This window comes from Temnothorax longispinosus, chromosome 5, assembly GCF_030848805.1.
Source record: "Temnothorax longispinosus isolate EJ_2023e chromosome 5, Tlon_JGU_v1, whole genome shotgun sequence".
Classification (NCBI taxonomy): domain Eukaryota; kingdom Metazoa; phylum Arthropoda; class Insecta; order Hymenoptera; family Formicidae; genus Temnothorax; species Temnothorax longispinosus.
In genome coordinates, this window is record NC_092362.1 from 14,463,618 (window position 1) to 14,483,403 (window position 19,786).

Sequence of the window (19,786 nt, forward strand, 5' to 3'; positions counted from 1 at the left end):
CGTTAACTTATCGTACAGCATAAACTATAGCGTATGGCACTGTTGCCACTAATTACGTTGTTAGGCTCGGAAATTAGTCAAATGTTCAATAGCCACCCTATACGAATCAATCGCACTACTCTGCACATCGCGATTCCAACAAATTGTCATTATTTTTTTGTTACGGATCTACCTTTAATTGAACGTGCAATTTCGAAAAGGGCACATTTCCGAAAATTAAATTTTTTCAGGAATTTGCACAAAAAGATGTGTAAAAAGATTTAATTAAAGTACATCTTACTTACAATTAGTGAAAAAACCTATAGGCCAAAAAATGCGAGATATGCAATGCTCTTTTCGAAATTGCACATTTAATTATAACCGTGGCATTTTTACCTCAAATTTGACAAATGACGATTGTTCGAACGCGTGTAAATAAACTATGTATGGAATATCGATCTTGATGTACATGCGCGCGCGTACACACAGCACAATTGCATAGTGCTCTGCTTCAGGCACAATTCATTAATAACTGAACAACTGTGATATCAATAGGAGAATGAAAAATGCGCCGACCGATGATTGCTGTCACACGTATGCAATAACTCGAGAGACAAAGGGAGAAAGATTCATATTCATTTTGCCGCGGTTAATTCTTTTTTCGAAAATTTTTACGTAGATAAATTTTCCGTAAGAGAGGACGTGCAAAGCTTCGTTTCTAATCCTTTTTTTCGTTTCCACAATTGACTTTCTATGTATCTTATGTATTTCGAATTTACATCTAATTACTTGGTGAAATTATAATATCATGTACAGAAACATAATTAAGCAAAAATATAGCATCGCAAATGGTTTCCGCACAGGTAAGAGACGGCAGATAACTTCGGTAGAGAATTGCATTTGACGATTCACCGATTCGATGATAATACATATGGAAACTGAGAGAAAGAAGAACGGTCTCCATTTACCATATCCATAGGTCGCACGCGGCGGTTCATGTACACTAGTATATATTATATAAGAGAAGACACGCGAATCTACATTCGCCAGGAGAGCACTGAAAAGAAATATCGTTTCGGCGAAACATTTTATTTAATCCCACAGAGACCGTAATCGCGTCTTTGCCATATTCTTCGGTATTTTTCCAATAGTCGGCATATACCGAGTGTGCAAGTAGTGAACGATTTAAATGGAATTTTCCTCGCCACTTGCTCGTGCTTATCTCTTAAACATTCGAGTATACTTCTGACTATCGAGCAGAACACATCCGCGCAAAACAAGTACGAAGATACAATCCTATATCGTATCCACGCTATTACGTTGAATGCTTTCTTTTTCGTTAATTAAAATCAAAGCGCGGAAAATTATTATGACATTATAATTTACCATCACATATTTGAGATTTAATTCGTTATTTCTATTGTAACGTAAAATCATCAAACCAGATTTATACTGCGAAATAGCGCTTATAGCGAGTGTTTCGATAAGTTTAGTTTGCAAATTATAAATTTTATTTTTCTTTAATCAATTTATACAAAATTATTTTATTAAGTTATTAAATCATATTTTAATGCAATGTACGCTTTTCTCCACTCGTATATTTTTATATTTAGTACTTGAAATATGTTCGCTAATAATACATTCGTACAAGTAAATTTTTCATATATTTATATATGACTATTTTCAATCCGAACAAACGGCGTATATATGAGAAATCTACTTCATATTTCATTATTCAAATATTCAACCATGATGCGCGAACAATATTATATTATCGTTATATAAAATATATTATTTTCTCAATTACAGAAATTTAACAGATGAGAAATTTAACAGAAAAGAAATGAAGTTATTAATATTTTTTACAAGACTTAATATTCTTAACAAAATATTAAACTCTTATTCTGTGATTATTATTGTACTTATTATAATTATGTTTATAGTCCTCAACGAATTTATATAAATATAAACAATGTTTATCAATTATATATTATTGCACAGCAATAATTGCATAAGTGTTGCATAAGTTTTTCATGTATTAGTAATATCGCGTATCATAGAATTAAAATATAAGTAAATAATAGAAGTAATATATTTAAATGCAGATTGCGAAAAACTTTAAAATGTAATATATAACCTTTGACTCTCGCAGATACTTTCCGAATTGTTTCAAATCCCTACAAGCTGCTCATACATTTGATATTTATTTATCTCAATTGTCTATAAACATATATGTTTGTAAGCATGCCAATTGCCCTTCCCCCCCTATAACTAAATTAATTATGATAATTTATCATAATTTAAAACAATATTTTAAAAATCTGAAATAGTACTTAAAACAAAGTCAAAAAGATTATAATAAACAACAGTACAGCGGAAAATTATATCGTAAAATTTGTATACGAAAGGAAAAATTCTAATCTTATCAATTTTTTACGTAACAAACTAAAAGTATAACTAAAATTGTACAATTTTTATGATTATTATGGAATAACAAAATTATTAAAAACGCATAGAGATATAAATCTCATTTACTTTTATGGGGTGTTCCTATCTATTTAACTTTTTTTATATCCAATCCGAGATTTTTTATACCGCAAACTTGACAAATTTTATGTTATTTATTCTTTATTCTTTATTAAATCTATAATTAAAACCATAATCTATCTCATCGAAAATCAGTTGACGTTGTTTAGTAGCAAATCAATCTTCTCGTCACGCGTTTCTCCAATTTTGGATTAATACGAAAGGAAAACTCAAACTATATTTAGGACTCAGGATTTAGGTCTCAGAAATATATCGAAGGTAATTTCATTTTGGTCGTTAAAATATGCAGCATCTGCCTCATTTATTATTCTGTATGTAGTCTCTCATAGGTTTAATACATTGCTCGCTTTTCCATGTGGATCATTACGCATTCCTAATGGAATTCTGTAGTCACTTTCATGTGGCCCCGAAATCCGCCATTCTTAATTTTACTAACACTTTACACGTATCTTTCATTAAATCGTCGTAATAACGTATTTTCTGAATCTTTCGCAGAAGAAAGTATTTATAAACAATAACACACATTATATTTCGCATAATAATGTACCTATTAATATTACGCTAGTACATCAATAATAATATTATACTCAAATATGGTAGAATTTTTATCAGCATTAATAATTATCTGACAATTAAAATATCAAAAACTGTCTAAAGTCGACCTTTAATAATTGCACAGGAAATAATAATACTGTTCTTGGAATAGCAAAGTAATTTTATGCGCGCATGTGTGTGTGTGAATGATCTGCTAGTAAATCTCGCTTAAGTCCTCTTTTGTATTCCCCTGACAGATTCACTCTTGGACCGAAGTGTATACATTTCGTGCCTCGAAAGAAGTTTGTTCGCGCGACCATCTTTAGGAGATAAACGGAATAATAAAAAAATAAAGGAGAAAGACTCTATTTTTATATTCGACAACGTTTGGCGACAAAAAAATAAAGTCTACAGTAAAAAAAATAGAGAGAGAGAGAGGTAAAAAAACGGAAATGAGAATGGAAGAGATAAAGTGGAAATAATGTACGAATATATAAATATGAATTACTTATATATGAACGAATATTTCACATGCATCCTGCAGATAATGTTAGAATTATATGTGGTAAGAGTGTGTATCCCTTCTTATTACTTTGCTCTCCGTACTCTGACAAAAGAATCATATAGGGATTTTTAGATATGTTACAGAACAAATAAATTAAAAACTAACAAGAAACGGATAAAGAGAAAAACTTTATACTTGAAGGGACAAAGCATAAAGCGGGGAAATCCGCTGCAGAGGAGAATACAAGTTTAAGATCGAACGAGATGGACCAGCCGAAAATATTTCGCGTGATAACGGATAAAAGCAAGAAAAAGAAAAATACAGAAAGGTAGCAACATATTGAGAGTATGGTCGTTGATTCGAGCAATATTCACAAAACAAGAGCAATGAAAGAATCGCTGTTTCAATACAAAAATAAAGAAAGCATGAATGAGATAGACATGATGAGCAAAAAGAATAAAAAGACGTCAGAAAAAGAGATATTAAAAACTCAGAAAAGTTATAAACGACGATAGAAAATATAGAAAATACTCTGCCAAAGATAAAGTTTGTTGCTAAATATCGCAATTTTAGTTTTATGTGAATTTATTATAGATTTTTGTTCCTACTTTCAACTGTGACAAAATTTATTAGAATGCAAAACTTGCGCATATTTGTTTGCATAAATAATGTTATTTTTACATGTATAAATAATAGATATATATGCATAAATAAAAACAACTGTTCCATAATTCACAATTATGATTGTTGTAATTTTGCAAACTGTTTGCATTATTTATGCATGATGTTTTCAATAAATTATTCTCACAACGTAATATTATTTTATTCTGTATGACTCTACGTCTAGATTCGCGGACATTTATTATGCGGTACGGTGTTATATTAGTCTTCAATCTGATATGTAGTTGGAACAAATCCTGGAATCCCGGAAATATGAGATAAAAATCTTGTATACGAAAGTAAAATGTCACGTACTTTCATTTTGATATCCTTTCCAAAACAAGTTAATTTTGCGAACAACTTATGGTAGAGTTGTCGTATATAAAACGTGAATTGAATCAAGCTCCGAGGCACCGGAACCTATACGCAAAGTGAACTTGTGTGCACGTGCAGAAAATAATTGTAAATGAAACGAGAGATGCTCAGTAGTCATATCATGCGATACATGTAGGACTACATTTATATTGAACACAAAAAAAGTTACGTCTGTTTACTATAAATGTCTATAAAACTATGAAAAAATATCTATATAAAAAAAATAAGGTCAATTTGCGGCCGGTGTTTTGCGTCGCTTGATTTCAGAAATTTATTAACCAACTAATCGGTATTTATATGGAAAACCAGATAGCAGTTATATTCGCACGAAAACCGCACTAATCGGTTATGATCAGTTACAGCCATATGCTAGATATATCAAATTAAACGCAAATAATATTGTCTAAATCCTACACAGGAGAGAAGAGAAGGATAGTCGAATTCTTAATGTAATTTATTGATGCAATTTATTAAAACTTATTAGAGATTATCGCCTTGTTAATGTCCAACTGTTTGTTATTGTCACCATATAGTTGGAGGATTACATATAACAAATTATCATAATACATAATTCAGTTATTTATGCAATCAATTTTCTATTGTGATTAATTTCGTCGATTCATTCAGTATTTGTATGTAGTTGGAGTATTATTTTTAATTAGTGCGATATATTACATAGTATATATATCGCAATATATACATATCAACGCAATTAATGCCTTATTTCTGATATTATCTATACGAATTTATTATTACGATGATTTATCGCTATATAAAACCGCGAAATCAGCCAATTGCCAAACGTTACGTCACATGTACCGCAAATCCGAGTTAATGAGAAATGTCAATAAGCTGAATTACGCGAAACAGTCAAAATCGGTTCTCAATTCTCAAATGATGCGTTTAAATCTTCTACGAAGATCCTTTATAAAAGAAATTATTTTTCGATATTTGCTTAATTAAAAATTTTCATCTTAATTTTAGGTCGGTTTTTTACTAATAAAAATATATTTAAAAAAATGTATGTATTATGGAAATAATGTCAAGTCTCTAATTTGCTAATAACTGAAGGAATTATGCTTTTAGTCACAAGTGTAATGTTATATAAAAAATGTAGGCACATACAATACACACACACACACAAAATCTTTTTCTTTAAATTGTGAAAATTTATTGTTGCACAATCATACATGAAGAAAAATAATTTGATTTCTTAAAAAGTAATTCAAATGGAAGGATTCTAATGAGTTCTTGCCTGCAGAAACTACTCTCTAGAGAATTTGCTCGCTTTAACTACGAAACTGCACGACGAATTTTATTTTCCAGTTTGTCTCAAGATATTCTGTGTTTCCATTGCTACCACGTGAAAACTCTGCAAATAACGCCATTAACATGTCAGACCTAATGCACTCGTGTCAGAAATTTTGTTATATTCTATTATACTAGCATTATGCGAGAAATGGATAAGTTCTGACGTAATGAAAAGTTTCCACAAATTAAACGAAAGATTATTTGCGCACCATGCAATTTCTATTTGCACTTTATACGCGTTTATATCTCCCTTCTTATAGGTAACTTACTTTATAAATGTTCCAAGTTAATAAATATATCGTTTACAATAGAATAACTCTTATATGTATTTTTTTCTTATGTCTAAATATTCTAAATCAAAGGTTAAATACACGCTTAAGTGTTTAAAATTTATAAAATTAATAACTTTTTCAGATTGAGGAACATGAGAATTGTTCTGGGCTGTAAGTGAACGTACAAGACGGATTTGAAATCGTAAAAGAAAAGAAAAGCTATTTGAGTTTCCAAGTTTGTCGTAGAAAAGGGCGCAGGGAAAATATGTGAGAAAATTACCCAAGTTGGCAGAATTCACGTAGTTTCAAAGTGCCGCTATCGTAGAATGTCATTTAACATTTTTATTTCTATAAAACTGGACAAAAATTTTATATAAATTTGTTTCAATTTATTTTTATCATATGATATAAAAATGTGAATATGTGTATATGTAATCAAAGTACAATATCAAAAATATTAAAAAAAACAGCAGCGTTATCAGTAATACGCGACAAGTCTAAACGCAAACACGAGACCTCAATCAACTACATAACAGCCACTGCAAATTGCTCGTCCCAATCGCTATTGCAAATTGTAACATTTTCCAATAACATCAGTTGGACCAATTGAATGCGACATTACGGAAGCGTGGGAAGGCAGTTGACGACTGTTACCACTAAACAATGCAAATTTCGCGAGTGCAACAACAATGTAGTCGCTACTAATTCATTGCGACCGACGTATTTAAGCGAGAAATTAAATTAAATCTAAAACAGCGTGAATAAGCCATCGTACGTAATAAATCTGATAAGGACACCGTAGCGCGAGCGCGCATCACATATCCTTTCGCGTTGCATCCTTTTTTCCTCGACAATGCGGAAATTAATGGAAATGGACCGAGAAATGGGACGAATGCGGCAAAACCGCGGACGTTACCCGCATCCCGCATCCCGCTTACGTGGTCATGCATGCTTGAAGCGGTCGGCCGCATCTTCGCGATAATGCAGCGGACACTTTAAGCCCCGACGTCATGCCGCGGCACGTATCAACGCTCTCCATCGTCACCGCTTTCCTGGCACCATTCGTTTTCGGAACGAAAAACGCCAATCCTGGTGGCCGCTCCGTGTCACGGCTCGCCGCCGCGCCGTCCCCATCACCGAGCTCGAACGAGCGCAACGATGAATCCCGGCCGTCGCGCCTCGCCTCGCCGGTTTTCACGGGTAAACCGCAAAGTGCTCGCGCATTATAAATTTGCATAAATTAAATTCCCCTTTGAATCGGGGCTCGCTTAGGAAAGTGAAGGAGAAAGAGACGACCCTCTCTTTTCCCTCTCTTCCCGCTTTTCATCGTGTCATCGTGTCGTCGCTTCACATCTCGAGATTCGCTTTTCGTCGCGATATCCCTGCCGTCGCGCGTCGCGCCGTTTTTCCCTAACCGCTTCACGTCCTTTCATCCCCAGCCTCCGCAATCCATTTCCCGCCTCATTCCTCCTTCCTCGTTCTTGTTCTTTTCTCTTCCCGTTCTTAGAGCAGTATGGCCGCGCTTGCGTACCCATAGTATCGCTCTCTTTCTCTCCGCCTCTATTGTCGTCGTTTCTTCTCCGTGGCAGCCGCGTCTTGTTTTTCTCCTTCGGGACGCCGGGACCTATTGTTCTCCATACGACATACCGCGATCGCGGTGTACTCCTAGTAGAATCGAAATTGCCACCACCCACCGGCAAGTCGAGCCGACCACAATTCCCTGGCAAACTCCACAGCGGCCGGCGCGGCCGTGGCGGTTGGATTCACCGCATCAAATTATCAAGAAAGAAAAAAAATCATTAGAAGCCTATGATGAGCGGCCCTGTCGAACATCGGGAGCGTTTTTTTTTTTCTAAACAGACGATGTCAATTCTTACGTTAACACATTTAAAAATCGCCGAAATTGCATAGGCCAATTAAGCCTCACCAACTAAACATATAAATAATGTTAATGTTGCACAAATAACGTTAAATGGAAAAGCCACATATGTCAAATTAACATATGTATCTATATTTGTATAAAGTAATATATACGTTATACATTTTTGATATGTGTACATAGCATTTCGGAACTAATTTATTTGACAAGCGCCATAAAATGATCTGCGGTGTACCTCAACCACTCCTTCCAATTAATTACTATTTTGCAAAATGAATTAAACCCCTTGATAGATATAATTAACGATAATATGAGGGATATGTCACCGTCATACATGCGCGGACTGATGTTAGCAGATATGACTCCTTCGATCCATTCCCCTTTTTTCGTCATGCTCCGCGAATTCGCTCTCGTGAAGATTTAGTGTTTCAATCTTAGACGCACGACATTGCGCTTCTCCCGATTTCATTGACTCTCAAATCAAAAAATCTCAGACCTCACCTTTATTGCTCTCCGTGGCACTTTTGTGCTTAAATATCATGCAGTAATTTATTCGTACCTCGTTATTCCGTATCTCGGTGTTTTACATATACAGTTTTACGTATACAGATATATAGAAAACTTAATTTACGTAAATTTACGTAAAAACTTTATGTACGTTATCATGGTAAGAACATGTGAATAAATGTAAGATGTATACACGGAAGACATCAAAGAGTATTCCTTCCTGCTATTATTATAATAGACATTTTTCGACAATTATCGACAAAACTATTTTCTCTCTCATTCTCTCTCTCTCGCGCGCGCGCGCCTTTTCATATACGTTCTCTTTTTCATTTCTAAATTTACTTCTGTTGTACCATAGTACCGGATGATATACATTTTTAATTCTCGTAAAAGCCTTTTTCACGAAAAAGACTAAAATAAGACTAAATGAAAGAAAGAAAGATATTTTACAACAATATATTAAATTTACTATTTTTATTTTATATAAAACTAAAATATATGTGCAATTTTGAGAAAATTAAACGATTAACTTATATTTCATTTGCATAAAAGATCACAAAGTGATTAAGTGTACAGAGATAACTGTGTTGAATTAACAAAAGCAAATGCGCGAGCAGCAGAATATATTTGAATAGAATATAAAATCTGCAATTACTGTGCAAATCTTATTAGCTATAAATGCAACAGCAACGTTGCCTTGCACAATCAGATCAACAAATTACCCAGCAGGAAATACTTTTATTAATATTAATTATACTACTTGTATAATAAGCCGGAAAATAAAAATGGAAAGCACGGGAACTCCGCATAATTTAAAGACCTGAATACGACACTTCAAGCAGAGTTAGAAATAACATTGAAGAGAACATTTTTAAAACTTTTATGTTTGTTTTAATTTAGCATAATTTTGTGTAAATTGGTATAAAAATAAAACTTTGTAATATACATTTTTGAATAACATTTCCACAGATAAAACAATTCAGAAATTAATTTACAGCATTCGGAATATCACTACAAACTACAACAGGATTATCATTATTACGATGATCTCATTAAATCCGGTTTTGCAAATTGCATAAATTTTCTTATTGTTACAAATAATCTGTATATACAATAAAATTCTCATAAAATAACTGCATTGAAATTTTTAATGTACTGTACATGTGCTTAAAAGTGATTTTCTGAATTCTGAAGTATGTGATCCTCAATTGTTGCCGAGAATAGGATATAAAATTTATCGTTCAATGTTAGTAATTAAATATTGTGATTATCACATTCAATGATAAACATCATATAAATATTTAAACAGGCATGCGATATTGCACTGTTGCAGCACCGCGCCGATACCAAACATATACGACTCGACGAGATTTGGAGGTATTATTTGAAATGTACCTTGTCGCTCGTTTACTCAGTGCCAGGCAATACCAAAGTTACAGCTTCCATTTCAAACGATATGACACTTCTCGTAAAGATAAAATGGCGAACCATATATTTCCGTACGATTTCATATTCTCACCTCCATCATTACTATATAGATATTTCGCCAGGTTATAATATCTTATCGCGTAAAAAAATGAAAAGAAGGAGAGAAAGGATAAGAAAAAGATATACTCGATGGAAAGGGATATCCTTACACGGAAATGAGAAATAATCGAAATCCAGGTCGCGTATATTATACGTGGACTTGTTCGGTACGTTCAGCAGTCTATCTTCACTCTGTCAAACTATTCTTTTTGTTGCCGTAGCATACTAGCGACTCCAATATCAAAAACTTTTCATCTGTTTCTGACAGTGCCATTGATTATTCCTCAACGCGTAGGTTCCTTTTCTCTCCTTTTTTTTACAAAGCACGTAATTTTCTCGATACAATCGTACACCGGAACTTTTTTCTCTTTGCCGACGTTCGTAAGTTCCTTCTCAAGCGATGCGAATATTCCTGATCTTAATTACGTGTCACCATGTGTTTACGTTTGTACGTCACTTCATTTTTTCTCGTACTTATAGAGAACATTGAAATTTCTTTATAATCGCCACGGTTTTGTTTACAAGTCGATATAAAACGCGATAAAACGCATTTATTGCATTCTCATAGAACGTTAATCGATTCTTTCATCATTGCTAAGTATTATTTGAAACTAAATAAAAAAATAATATAAGAATATCAATATTTTACGATTCCACAATTTGCTACTCTCTACGTAGAAAAATCTTGTTAATATCATACTGCAATGCAATTTTATAAAAAATAATAGATCTTATTGAATATCTTACATACAAAAAAGAAACACAAAAAGAAATTTAATATAAAATTAAAGATCACAGTAGATGTTTATATTTAGATATTTACATCCATATAGGGAAATATGCAAAGTATCAAATTCAACATCGTATATCACAGATTGCGGACCGCAATGTCCGCATCGTGGCATACGATATACACGTATGTATTACTGTTAACATTTCTGCTATTCGTCGCTTATGTGCCACGAACCGAAATTAATTTCTTCATTTGTATCTTCATTCCTGCTAGCGTTGAAGCGTTGGCGTCGACGTCAGCCAGGCGTCCTAGCGTCACAATGGCCGCTTGACAAAGGAAGTATCAATCGAAGTGTCAAAGGAATAAGCGGGCATAGCAGAAACGCTATCCTAATGAATCCCTAATCTTTAAAACGAACTATCAGCTAATATTGAAACTAAAATTCTAAAATTAAAAAGTATAGGCAGGATACACGTAAAAACATTGCCTCTTCGCTATACTAATGTAAATCCACGATACAATTAAGTTTTATATTTCAAAAAAATTATTATCTCTTTGTTAAATTTCATATGTTAATAATGTAAATTATAATGATAAATTGAATATCTTTATAATGAATATATATTGGAAATAAAAATGTATAATTGTAACTATAAGGACAATCTCAGCTCTCTAATTCTCGCTAGCGATTGCTAATTCCATTAAATGAGTCGTTAATCAAATACTAATGATAAATGTCTTTTGTCTTATATTAGTAATGTTAGAGAGAAAGAGAGAGCATTTTATTATAGATGTTGACGTTTACGGATAGAGGAACAGAGAATATGAACTTTACATTAGCTCTCACGGGTGACAGATTTACGTTAACGATCCCACGTTAATACACCTTCCGAAAACGTAATCTTCCAGTTACACATATACTCATTCGTTCAATACACCAGCTGACGGAGATTTATGAGCTGAAAGCGTACATGCACACAATCCTTCTCGTCTTTTCCCCTCAACATGACGCTAGCTTAAAAAAGCAATTATGAGAAACGCAGAGAAAGAGTATGCTTACACACACGCACGTATGGCGGCAATGAAGTGAAAAGGAATGTTGATGAAAGAAAGAGTGAATTAGAGAAACCGGTGATAAGAAAATCGAGAGAAATAAGAAAAGACGAATTTTAATTGAGTTAGACAAAATAAAATTATTTGAGGGACTGAACAAGAATGTTGTTCGTTTTTTCAAGGTTGAACATTCGCATAGTTTTGCTAACAATAGCTATTACACTCGGTGTAATGCGCGGTACAAAGATAGAATTTGGTATTTTTTACCAACATGCCGTGTATGCCAGATTGTATGGGACATAAACGTGCCTAGACTGCTAACTTCATACGATACGACGAAGCCGTACTTGGAAGTAAAAACTAGCATGACTAAGTGACTAAAACTAGCATTTACGATTTTGGTGATTTCGGTAGATAGCACGCCTCGGTGATATCGTCTGTCGCAAGACAAACTCATACAAGTACGAGTGGTCATAGTGTACAAGCACAATTCCTCCCTTGCCTCCTCCAGACAACTAATCGCTTTGCATATCAGCTTGCCCTTGACACTATCATGAGCCAGTGGAAAACTAGGAGCTTCCAGTGCATCATACACACACTCACACACACACTTGCCCCAATTTTCCATCCAATCCTAATTATACAACGTCCGGCAAGCATAAAGGAAGTAGGACGGACGGGCGTTTGCAACTCCGCTTCGAAATTGCATGCCTTTAACCTTTAACATTCCAAAACGTTCGATACGCATATATATATATATATATATATATATATATATATATATATATATATGGAGTGCTGATAAATCAGTTCTTTTTGGCTGTACGTTTCAAATATCGAGCGTAAATGGGCGCCTGTTTATTTTTAAGATAAATAAATAGAACAATCTCCTGGCTACACGGTGCGCAGTATATCCTATTGGTAAAATTTACCTTATTTGGTAAAATTTTTTAAATAGATAATCGATTTTATTTAACGCGTTATTATTTATCTAGGTGGTAAATATTTAAAATGTCTCCTTTTTAGTATAATAGTACAGGGTGATTTTAAATTATTGTCGGGGTTTCCGTAGCCTATAACGTTCAAACCGGAAACAAAACTACTTACAGAATATGAAAGTGTAACTCAAAAAGATTTTTATTTGGCAATGCTGTATTGATGTTTGCACTCGCTGCATTGATCTGACATCACACTCCCCAAAATGACGATTGTTCAAAAGAAAGCAATGTGCGTACTTTAGTTTTTTTAAACAAAGTTCGTTATCACAACACAACGTCATTATAGAACTCAATATAGAAAAGATTCTCTTTCAGATATATAATGATGTCCGACGTTAGTTAAAGCATTTCAAAAGACTGGTAATGTTCAGTACTAAAAAAGAACGGGAAGTTGGAGCACTTCGCAGAAAGATGTTGATCGAATCCAGGAAGTGTTTTCTCGAAGCCCACAAAAATCAACTAGACGAGCTTCTTTACAGTTAGTTATATCACAAACGATTATTTGGAGAGTTGTTCATAACCGCCTTCAACACTTGGAGGGAAATTAATTATCACTTGGAAATCTTACGTGTCACGAAAGGTGCGCATGTTGAAGTTGTTGTTTAGCATTGTGCAGCATTAATTCTATAGATAATGAAACTTTTTACGTTACATTTTCATATTCTGTAAGGAGTTTTATTTTGTTGCTTCCAGTTTAATTAATTAAAATTATAGGCCATGGAAACCCCGACAATTATTGTAATTTAATTTAAAATTATCCTGTATAATATCTTAAAGTCAGTGATCAGTATTCACTATCATCATTTTACTTATCTATATGTATATTTGCCGAAAACTTTGTACATGATCGAACAATGGTAAAATATATCCGAAAAAAAAACACAATAAACTCGAGCGAAGAACTACGAAACTCCTACAAAAGGAGAAGTCGAAAAGGGCGTAATAATATATATATATATATATATATATATATATATATATATATATATATGCCGGAACAATTCTCCCATCCTTCTACTTTTTCATTCAAAAGTGAAGCACTTGTCCGTCTGTAACGTCCCCATTTTTTCTTGGCGGCTTTTCGCACCGGTTATTTCCACCCTCATTTGTCCTATCATCCTCTTGCTGCCACAAGAACTCACAAAACTGAAAGCAATCGATTTATCACAAGCACACGCGCTGTGTATTCGCGCGCAGGTAATTTGTTTCAGCATATATTGTATATATACGGTAAAGACGTCAGACGAGAATGGCGAAGATTACGCATTATAAATTGAATGGTAAATGTGCTGAATCATTTCCCTCCCTCCCCTGCCACCCCCCTTCAATCTTCTCCTCTCTCTCTCTCTCTCTCTCTCTCTCTCTCTCTCTCTCTCTCTCTCTCTCTCTCTCTCTCTCTCTCTCGTTTCTCTTTTTGGGTTTCCCCTTTTCAAGAGTCTCGGTGGATTATTTAGTTAAATGTGAAATTCAGGATGTTCGAGGTAATATTTTATCTTGCCACGAGTAGGTTGTAGATGATAAGCGCAAATTTATACTTTGAATCTTAGATCGATACGCATCCGAATTCCCACATGTTCTTCATTGTTCACCTGTACTCAGATATGCATGGATATTTATTCGTTATTTATCTAAGGCAATCGGCAATCCTCTCGGCTTGGCGTTACGATAAGAAATTCCTCGGGTTATTTCTTCGACATTCGACATGACTCTATGATCCAATCATAGCGCGTCGGCGCTATTTCTGTCTTTTCCGCCGAAACAATATATTGTCGCACACGACAGGTATCTCCTTTGGGAACGTTCCACGGATTTCCGGTTTTTCCGACGAATTTCGTTTTCAGTCCACATTGTACGGTCCGTTTCCACGCATGCCAACCTCACTATTCATATTTTCATGAATTTTCATTCGCCGCTCACGGGATTGCTCGTTATTTCGCGTGTATTCACTTTTGTATTAACGGCTCGCTACGCGACGAGAAGATTATTGGTTTGGAATTCTTGCTGAATTACAATGAATTTTTCTTTTTTATTCTGATAGATCGTCAAAATGTAAATGTGCACGTCTCGCAAACGGCGGAAAGCGTGAATAATTTTTATTCGACGAAAATGACATCGGATTACCTGCCTCGGTGGTTTTCCAGCTTGTTCTTCAATTCCGTGCCCAAATGAAGAGAATTCTTTTAAAGTGAAGAAATAATTCGTCCAGGCTTTATATATTACCTGCCACTACTAAGAAAATGAATACTACTACGAATACTCTTTTTTTAAGCACTTTAATTTTATATACGATTCTATTTAATTAGATACAATTTTGAAAAGCTTGAATTGATTAATAGCTTTGCGTATGAAGTAGAGGAGAAATGTCGAGATGTTTTAAAATTAATGATTGATTTAAGATAATTCTCTTGTTAACAATTTCAACTGTGTCTATATCAGCTGAAATTTTTACGCATGACGAATTTTTTTCATAAAAAGAAGGTAAACACTTTTTCCTTCGCAAAGTAGTCTGATGATTAAAAGTATTTTGCAGACTTCTACCGGTCTCGACGTGAGAGGACATAGATAAATCTGTACTCTCGCGCTGGCGTTGTACCGCCAAATAAGCTGCTTGGCACTGCAGATTGACTTTCGCGCTTTTATAAATTTAGATCCTGAGCTAAAGAACATGCTCGTTATTTCGCGCATTTATTGTGCCTGTGCACTGTGGTCGGAACACCAGGTGCACCTTTGAAAATTTCTTTTCCTGTCGCGATAAGAAAGCATTCTGTCGTCAAGATGCGTAAGAAAATCATGAAAAGCAGAGGAATAAAAACGCAGAGTTTAAATATCTACCAAGAATTTAAATTTAAATTCACGCCACGGTCATTTAATTTTCGCTTTTGATGGGTGGTTTTAAGAAATGAATACCTAATGAATCTATCAAGTAGATTAACCCATCTAGTTATTATTTCTATTTAATCCTATTTAATTTGTTGCTAAATTTTGTATTAGGTACATATCCGTACAATATACGATTTTAATACGTCTAATGATATAAAATTGATAAGCGAGCGATTTAAATGGAGCTATACAAATGCATTAATTAAATCCTGGCAACATGCGGATATCTGTCAACATTCATATGTTTTATATCAACATTCTGCGGCATGTATTTTGAAACAAGATGAAAAGAATGAACGAATATGCAATAACTAAATCCTAAAATTGAAATTATCTAATTAACTTAGTTACGAGCTAAAATTTTTGAATCTATTTCTTCCCTAATGAAAATCTGTTCTTTCTGAGCCCATGGCATTACAGCAATTCAAGGATGCTAGTGAATACTATGCTAAAAGTAGACAAAACTAAAAGCTTTGGCAAAAAGTGTAAATGAAATAGCACTCTCTTTCAAAGATATTACACTTCTCAATTTTCTCTGCATTTTCTGGAGAAATGACACACAATACGTGTTTTTAAAAAAATCCGTAAGTTTTTGTATCTCATATTAATTTTAGGAAATAATTTATAAATATGCTTGCTTAACGCAAAAGTATTATATAATGCTTGCATACAGATACACTTTAAAGTCAGATTCTTAATTTTCTTAACTTTCCTTTACACATATATAGTATCATCGTACTGTGCATTTAATATAAATCACTCGCCTGCGCTTAATCGCACGTTCGTAATTCGACGTAACGAGATATTACGCCAAGTAGCGCGCTACCGAGTTTACTTCTCAGATACTAAGGTTGTACTGCACTTACTAACAGTAATCATATTAGTGCATGTAAAATTAAAGGCGTGCTAGGAAACGCGTTCGCACGCGAGTTATGCGGCGACATAAATTTGAATATAGTTTAAGCCTGCGTTATACGCGCGACCGCACGTTGCATCGCGAATTAAGTAAAATTAAATTCTGGCACTTGTATTTACGCCCGACGGACGGACGTGCGCGGAGCTCTTAAAGCGAAATTGTAACGCGGTCCGTTGCACGTACATACCGGCGGTGTAAATCTAGTTAAACACACATTCTGAACGCCCGCGCCGCTATAAAAGTGTTGTGCATCCTCGACATCGAAATCAAATCTTCCCAGAAATAGAGCGCCAAAGTTAGAGTGCTTTCCAGAACGGGAGTTTATTCCGAAGAACTACTGCACCCACTTATACGGATATCGAACATATCGTGCGGATGACAACAGAAAATCAATTGACCCATATAACCAGCAATTCGTTAAATACCTACCGATATACAAATATTTATAGCGAGTGTGTGTGTATGTGTGTGTGTGTGTAAAAAAGAGAAAACGAAATGTGTATCTGTTAACCTTGAAATATATTTATATAGTAATTAACGTAAGAGGATGGAAGGTGGACAGAATTAATTTGCTCGCGCGCAACTATATGATAAAACGCGTTTCCTTTTACCAATAAATGTTACATTGTATATTAAAGAGTACTAAATTTAAGAGAATTTTGTAACTTTTTCGAGTCAAAAATTAATATTAATATTAAAAATAAAGTTAATATTAAAATTAATATCAAGTTACCACAAAATATAAGAGCATTATTGAAATAAGGAATCCGTTTTTTTTTTTCTGTTTCAGCTGTCGGAGGACATCGGGTATGTCCTTTACTCTGCCCTGGGCAGCTTTTACATCCCATCCTGCATCATGGTCTTCGTGTACATACGTATATACTTCGCTGCCAAGGCTCGCGCACGTCGCGGCATCCGGAAACAGCCCCGTCCACGTGCGGTGCCGCCGGAATCGCCTGACATCAGGCAGACCAGCTTCACTCAAAGCACACCGGCAACCGATACTAAGAAGCCTCCGGGATCAGTCATGGAAAACGTTGCCACGATCGAGAACCAGCCGGTCCAGATACCGATTGTCACATGCGACTTCGCCAGCGACGTCAGCACGTCAGAAGCTGATCCCGGTGGAGGCATTAGTATACCGATGGAAGAGAAGGACACGCTGAAGGTAAAATTTTTAATCGTTTCAACAATATTTCTGCGTTTGAAATAAACGCAAAGCTTGAAATAAAATTATCAGAAAATATTCATAGTTATTAATCGGAGACATATTATAGAAATATTATAAAAGTATTATAATATTTTGTATCTCGAAATCTCCATTACTCATTACACATTGTGCGACATTTCATAGTTTCGTTTTCATATTCAAATCTTTACGGTGAGTGCTTCTGATTGAATCTCGAATAAAATTAATAACTCTAAATGTAAATCTTCCACAATATTGTGGAAAGCTGTTGACTTTGTATTACGATCGGCGACAATAATTTATAGCAATCTGAAGATTGTTGTATATTATAATACAATTTAATAATACACACGTAACAAATAAAAGTATATGGTTTGTATGTGTTAATTATATCAGTGCGATTAAAATATATATATGAAGAAAGTTTCCGCGAATTTGGGATTGTCTCTCTTATCATATTTTTCTCTATTTCTCTTATCATTTTTTTCTTGTACGGACATACTAACACCACTCACTATTACTCTTATCACATATCATCGATATCTTGCGTGGAACGTAAAAATAGAACTGGTAAATCTTCGGAATCAGATATATTTTATATTAGAATGCAGTTCGTAGAGAGTTGAATTGGACAAAGATTCCAACGAAAGAGGATATAATATGGCAGTAATATCGCTGTCATGCACGAATCAAGATATATCGTCAATCGATCTACATACGAATTTCTTTTGCCATATATCCCGTCAGATTACAGTCTTTCATCGCTTTTCATAAACTATACTTCGGTATATCTTGATAAATTAAAACTCATCAAGAACATTCTACCGACGACAGTCATATTGCTTTACATCAAATATAAAATTGATTGAGAGTAACTCTCTCTCTTTCTCTCTCCTTCCCTCCCCATCTCCTCTCTCCCCGACACATGGTGAGATATATATTACTTCTATCGAAATACGTCAGTCAATATTCAGACATATATATGCACTTGTACGACAAAAGATCTATAATTACATATCGAAGTAACTAACGTATTAGAGAGAGTGTTTATCGACATTTTATTAAATAATATCTGTATGAGATAACTCGCATTATGGCAAATGAATATTCACTATTTCCGGATGATGAAAAACGTTTTGCTTCACTCAAACTCAATACCAAAGCCTTATGTCGATACATTTGCGGGGAATAAATTGCTTTTTGTATTAACCATTAAATCACGTTGCAAGATTGGACTCCATTCGTTTGTCAAGATTATGCAGTGGTGTGCACTGAGGAAAATTCGTATACCTGAGCGAAGTCGCGTTTGTAATTACGTACGAAAATACAGTTTTATGCCGAGGCAGGGACATAATTGCACGGGGATGAGTTTCCCATTCCGACTGTCGCGCAATTACGCGAATTCTCGTTCAAACTTGAGCGCAAGAACACGCCCGCCTTTGTTACCTCGGGCTTCGTATAACAGCTGCATGTCAAAGAGTCTCGTGATAATCCTGCCTGTTCGTATGAAAATCATACATCGCATGCACACAAGAATAGACACGCACGTAACTTGTCATTCTAGTAAATTTCTGAGATTTGAAGAAATTTGCATGTAGAACTGATTAACTTTAAGTGAAAAGAACGGATGAATAACCTGCTCTTGATTTCACAATCCAATAGAATATTATAATATTCTGTTACGTTATATCTCTTGTTTTTCATAAATTTCCATAATATCACTTGAACCAACTTTTATTTTATATAAAAATTCAAACCTGTGATTGTTAAGAGCTTTTATAGATTAGGAAATTTCGTGGTGAATTTATTTTCAACATACTTGACAAATTTACTGCATATTCAAAATCTTATCTCAAAACTAACAGCCGAGTTTATAACATTGCGTATCTAGAAAGTTGCAAAGAACCTGTTCTAACAAAAT

At 34.4% G+C, this 19,786-nt stretch overlaps 1 protein-coding gene across 1 annotated transcript in view; it reads left to right on the top strand.

Annotated features, from left to right (window-relative positions):
- Octalpha2r (alpha2-adrenergic-like octopamine receptor) overlaps positions 1-19,786 on the top strand; it is a 104,978-nt gene that overhangs the window by 70,154 nt on the left and 15,038 nt on the right. The window contains exon 3 of the mRNA XM_071779553.1: positions 17,467-17,844. Coding sequence (XP_071635654.1) covers positions 17,467-17,844 — 378 coding nt within the window. The remainder of the gene's footprint in view (positions 1-17,466; positions 17,845-19,786) is intronic.